The sequence below is a fragment of the Trachurus japonicus genome, chromosome 5, assembly GCF_045865225.1.
Source record: "Trachurus japonicus isolate A0001 chromosome 5, Traja_1.0".
NCBI classification, from domain to species: domain Eukaryota; kingdom Metazoa; phylum Chordata; class Actinopteri; order Carangiformes; family Carangidae; genus Trachurus; species Trachurus japonicus.
The window spans coordinates 27985718-27991717 of record NC_140911.1 but is presented as its reverse complement, the minus strand read 5'-3'; the positions used below and the strand labels follow the sequence as shown (position 1 = coordinate 27991717).

The 6000-nt window shown below is 44.6% G+C and overlaps 1 protein-coding gene across 1 annotated transcript; it reads left to right on the top strand.

Annotated features, from left to right (window-relative positions):
• The first annotated feature begins 4255 nt into the window (after positions 1-4255).
• Positions 4256-5553, top strand: h1m (linker histone H1M). The gene is made up of 5 exons (XM_085778083.1): positions 4256-4432; positions 4547-4800; positions 4882-4990; positions 5084-5124; positions 5216-5553. The coding sequence occupies exons 1-5, from the start codon at positions 4351-4353 to the stop codon at positions 5498-5500; spliced, it is 771 nt and encodes a 256-aa protein (XP_085634209.1). The 5' UTR covers positions 4256-4350; the 3' UTR covers positions 5501-5553.
• Positions 5554-6000: the final 447 nt, after the last annotated feature.

Below are 6000 nucleotides of genomic sequence, written 5' to 3'. Positions count from 1 at the left end.
AAAAGTAACCTACATTCCATGTGCGTCATAAAACCTTTAATATTGTTTTACCTTGCATAACGAAGGTGTTGGCCTTTCGTCGAAAATTTGTTTTTTCATTTTTTGTATATCCAGCTGGATACACAGCGTTGGTTTTATAATCAACGATCTCTCCGTGCAGTCGTGGATCCATGGCGAGCGTGATCTCGAAATGAGCAATTAACCTCAATTAACCCCTGATGATCACATGACCACAAACCTACCACAATGCTCTTCTTCTTCTTCTTCTTCTTCTTCTTCTTATTATTATTATTGTTATGTGGTTATTATTCTTGTGAGGATAGTAATAATAATAACAATACTACTACTACTACTACTACTACTACTACTACTACTAATAATAATAATAATCATGGGCGCCGATTTATGTTTTCGCCCGTGGGTGCGCACACGTGTCCGGGCTCTACAAACACTGGTGCGCATATCATGCCCCGCAATGGGACTTATCGCTCATTATTCATAAATAATAGCCTATACTGCACAACTGATAATATTGTAGCAACCCCGCAGTAATGTTCTTGTTATGATTAAGTTGTGTGATTTCTGACTGATTTATGTAGTAGCCTATGGGCAGATATAGGATGGTTGGATGAGAAACTGAGGGGCAGAGTGAGGAAGACAGCTGTGTGTAGGTGAGTGAGGGAGGAGCAGAGGAGGAAGAGAGAGCTGTCATAAGTTAGTGTTATGTTGATGTAGTTACGTCGGGTTGGACGCTACAATATCAATTAACACGTGAGTTTAACATAGCTCAAATAGCCGCAGAGCGAAGCCAGTTTCCTTTCAGCCCCGTTAACCGATTGTTGCCAGATGCGCCAGAGCGCAACGCGCACCTCTGTGCCAGACTCGCGCTCTGTGTTTTTCATCTTAACAGAGCGCGCCAGAGATTATACACACATTCACGCAGGCTACACACACATACGGGCTACACATGATACACATACTCACAGACACACAGCTGAGGGGCCGAGGCGCGGCACGGAGAAATGCGCATCTGGTGGCGTGCTCCCCGTGGGTGCTCAACCTGCTCAGGGGGTGCTCGTGCCCCGGAGCACGGAATCGGCGCCTATGATAATAATACTAATACTAATACTAATACTAATAATAATGTTATATCATTATTATTACTATAGGGTTAGGGTTAAACAGACAGCTTAGAAGATGAAGACGAATTCCATTTAATGTGCAAAAAAAAAAACTAATCCACCTGGACCTGTGGAGTTGAGAAGGCTACATCCACATATCCATCTGGTTGTAGGAGGCTGCACTTCATGCCTAATTCACTGTACATGCACCTAGGACCCTCTAGCATTACTCCAGAGATTTTTGTGAATATTGCTCTTTGCATTCCTGAAATACAGGGGGCAGTCACTTTCTGGCAAAGCCTTGCTGAAAAGTGACTGCCCCTGTTACAAGGGGATGCAAAGGGTGACATTTACCAAATTCACTGTACATGCACCTAGGAACCTCTAGCATTACTCCAGAGATTTTTGTGAACATTGCTCTTTGCATTCCTGAAATACAGGGGGCAGTCACTTTCTGGCAAAGCCTTGCCAGAAAGTGACTGCCCTGTCCTGGTGTGCAAAGTGCTTCAGAAATATGTAGCCTACAGCAGTGGTTCTCAACTGGTGGGTCGGGACCCAAAAGTGGGTCGCGAATCTGTTCTGGATGGGTCATGGACAGCTGGTCAAAAAAAAGTAAATATTTAATGCACATGTGATGTTGCATGTCTTTTATTTTGAAATACAACTTATTTTGAAAGGCACACGACACTTGCACACATGCAGCAGTTGTAATGGTCCTCCTCAGTTTCTTATTATTTTCTCTGAATGCAAAGATATCATTTTCTTATTAATGTGGCCTGAATGCAGTGAAAATACCTTGTTTTGTTTTGTGGGTCTTTATTTTGTGCATTCATTCCTGTGCTCTGAAATGCACTTTGCTTGTAGGCCTAAAAAAAAAATGTTGGCATATCCCTTTAAATCTTGGTTTGAATTCTATAAAAGTGGGTCGCGACTTAATGACCATGGGAAAATGTGGGTCCCAGAGTGAGACGTTGAGAACCCCTGGCCTACAGTACGTGAAGATTGCAGTTTGCATACAGGGGGCATTTTATGGGTTAAAAAGCATGTGTAATGTTACTAAATATTAGTAGCTGCCTAGTAGTAGTATTAATATTATGTTTTTATTTTTACAAGGATACTCTACCTGTTTAGCAGCAGCAGCAGCAGAAGCAACAACAACAACAACAACAACAACAACAACAACAACAACAATAAAAGCATACCGCCAAAATTAATCTGCTGGTGGTTTATTGAAATAACAACGACAACAATAAAAGTATACCGCCAAAATGAATTTCCTGATGGTTTATTGAAAGACAAGGTGTAACCTACGACGGAATGACTCCTCAATGCAACGTGGCCTACTCATGCAGATCAGCTGTGGAGCTGCTGCAGCGGCTGCAGCAGGTGGGCGTTTCCGTCGGAGGCGGTCTTTCGCTGTGGAGAGACAAGTACCACCCATGGATGTGTTGGTACCACCCCGATAGGCGTTCCCGCTGGGGGTCAGTCGTTTTCTGGCAGGCAGTCCTTTTCTGGCACAACACCGGCGCGTTTGCACGACCGTCTCATATGTTCTTTTTTTTTTCTCCATATTTCGGTCATTTACGCAGTAGAAATGCGGTTCAACTACTGTGATTGGGAGACTCTCCTCTTTCAAATACGCACGGCCGCACGCCCTTGACGACCTGTCAATCAAAACAACAACTGTGAAGCGCTTATGGTACAGACACACCAACTCCGGCGGCGACGGATCCGGCCACAACGGACCGGCGAGCGCTGCAGCGAGTGGGCAGGACTATGTGACGTTTATGTGACGTAGTGCCGAGCTTGAGTTTCGCTCTGCCGTTTCCAACATGGCGGCCGGGTCACAAACGATCTCATTTTACAGTTAAACAACACACTAAAGTATGTTTCTGAAAACATTTGAGGCGGGAAATGTGTAGTGCAGTAACAGAATCTGGATTTATATTTGATCAACAACGCCCAGTTTGATAGTTTGAACGAAGTTTCTGGAGCCGGCCGCATTGCGTTGGACGGACCTCATTTGCATAAAGTTCAATCTATCGAACTTTATGCAAATTCACATACGGCGACGGGGCCGTCAACTCCTCCTGCTGTATCCATCTGCCCCGCCCGGCCGGAGCTCCTGCTCCACATAGACATGAATGGAATCCGTTGACTGAACGTCGGTTGACGGAGTTGGTGTGTCTGTACCATTAGAAACAGCAGAGTCGTTCAGAGGGAGAGAGAGAGAGAGAGAGAGAGAGAGAGAGAGAAGCAGTGAGGATGATGACGGTGCTTCAGAGGTTTAAAGTTCTGACTAATTTGATGAGGAAGATTATGAAAAAATAAGAGAGAGTTGAGACTTCAGCCTGCTCAGACAGCAGGGCCAGTGGGCCACAGCTCCAGATCAGCTCCAGCTCTGTATTCACACCTGCTGAGCTCTCAAACTAGTTTTTTTTTTTTTTTTACCTCTCAAACAGTACCACAATGACAACACATATATAGGGTACATTATATAGGCTAAATATTGTAAATTTTGTGTGGTTTTTTGTCTATTTAGTTGATATTTGGAGAAAATTTCTCATTTAGGGCTACACACATCTCATGAAGTTTGAAACGTAATGTGAAGTCAATATTTAGCTTCTGTTATCCCACATTTGAGACATTTGGTGAGAATGACAGTTAGGCCTAACATTTATGCTCAAAAAGCAATTTCACAATTTTTTTTTCTACACTTATCGCCTTATATCATACAGTATATTCCACTGCTTTTGTGAATCCCAGACTTTCGTATACCCATTTCAAGCACCACAACAGTTTGTTCTCATGATTGTGAAGAGACTAATTTTTTCATGTCTTCACCCAGGATTTACTCAATGCAATTTTACTGATTGTTGTGCAAATTGTGTATCTCAGGGTCAGAGAGGACATAGAGATACACTGCTATATTATCGTTATGATCATTATGATCATTGATGGGGGGGCGCCTGAGAGTAATCTCGCCTAGGGCACCAAAATGGCTAGAGCCGGCCCTGCTGCACGTGTTTCCAGCCTGACCCCGCCCCCCTGGCCCTAATTAACAACCCGTAATGCATCGCACCTGGTGTGATGTCAGTCACCTGGGCTTATTTTAGAGGAAGAGGTCGCATAAAGCTGCAGACTGGGCAAGAAGCACATGCTGTCAACTTTTAGACTACAGAGGAGCTTGTGTTTGTGTATCGTGTTGTAACATTAGCCGACATCAGTCATGCCTCCTAAAAAGCCAGCAGCTGAGCCCACACTCGATGCCGACGACTCTCCAGTGGAGGAGACGACTGAGACAAAACCAGGTGAGGAGGCAAATGCTAAAGAATCATAGGTTAGAAAAGAAGTGACGTTAATATTTGAGATTGTCCAAGAGCAGTTGCGTGGTTAAAAACATCTGCGTATTGTTTGCTCACTAGATGCTGTGGCCGTGCGTAAACTGTCAACTCATCCCAGCACGGCCATCATGGTGAAGGAGGCGCTGCAGGAGTTGGACTCACGTAAAGGAGTCTCATCCCAAGCGATCCAGAACTACATCAAACAGAAATACCCCTCGGTGGATTTGGTGAGGTTAAAGAACTTGGTCCGCAAAGCCCTGAAAAAGGGTCTGGAGACCGGCACGCTGGTGCGCCCCGCCAACTCCACTGCTACTGGCTTAGCGGGAAGATTTAGGGTAAGCGTTCACGTCTCCAGCTCCACCACAAAGGGTCGAATGACGTCAGTAATCGGGCTCTTTTTTTTTTGTCCTGTTTAGGTTGCACCAAAAGCCAAGGAGCCAAAACCCAAAACTGAGAACAGGGATCCGAATGTGCCAAAAGCTCCAAAAGCAGCCAAGGATGGAGCCAAGAAGGCCGCAGGTGCAGGTAAGAATGAAATGAACACTAACAGTGATGTAGGCTGGTTTCACTGGTGTCTGTTCAGTTCTGTCATTAATTTTATTTTTTATTTTTTTAAAGGTAGGAAGAAGAAAGGCAGTGAACAGGCCCAGTCAGAGGAGGTGAGCACATGTTTTCATTCTTGGAGACAGAGGTTGGGCTGAGTTGGAGGTTCCTGTGTGTTATGGATTATACTGTGCTTCTGTTTTTTAGGATCCAAAGCCTCCCAAAAAGTCAAAGAAAAGTGAAGAGGCTGCAAAGAAGGCTCCAGCAAAGAAGCCAAAAGCTAAAAAAGCTGCAGAGAAGTCTGATGACGAGGGAGGCGCTGCCACTGAGAAGTCTGACGACGAGGGAGGCTCCAAGACCAAAACAAAGGCCACCAAAAAGTCCACAACTGAGGCGAAGGCGGCGAAGCCATCCAAGAGCAAGGCTGCAAAAGCAGACAGTGACGCCCCCGCGCCTAGGGCCACTGGGAGACGAGGGAAATCTGCAGAGTAAATTTCTAACTGTCAATTGATGTTTTTAATGTAATTGCAATAAAATATTATTTTTTTTTTAGAGCTCGTGTCCTTTGGTTTTTTTTAAGCATGATGCTGTACATGTCTTTATCCTGCTAATCTCAGGACAATAATGTAAGAGCTGGTGGACGAGTAAGGCACAGTGGACACACTAACAGGACTGACATGATGGAGAGCAGCACACTGGGCAGTGTGGTGCCTCTGAACCCTCAGCTGTAGCAGGTCTTGATGCAGCTCTAGTGCCCTCAACAGGTTGACTGAAAAGGCTGAAATGAGGAGCAGCAGCAGCAGCAGGTCCTTGGGACTGCTGAAGAGTTTGTACATTAAGAGCTCTACTCAAAATTAGGGATGTTTGGATTAAATTTCAGAATGCATCTCAAATGCACTATAACCTTTACGGTGCTTCTTAAACTTTTGAATGCACATGGTTAGATGTTTTAGTCCTTATTGAATAACATGCTGTTCTCCAACAAGGTGATT

Excerpts from the sequence above, each read along its gene's own strand:
- h1m (XM_085778083.1), top strand. The coding sequence starts at position 4,351 with ATGCCTCCTAAAAAGCCAGCAGCTGAGCCCACACTCGATGCCGACGAC. Across the intron at positions 4,991-5,083 it reads CAAGAAGGCCGCAGGTGCAG|GTAGGAAGAAGAAAGGCAGT; the intron begins GTAAGAATGAAA and ends ATTTTTTTAAAG. Across the intron at positions 5,125-5,215 it reads AACAGGCCCAGTCAGAGGAG|GATCCAAAGCCTCCCAAAAA; the intron begins GTGAGCACATGT and ends TCTGTTTTTTAG.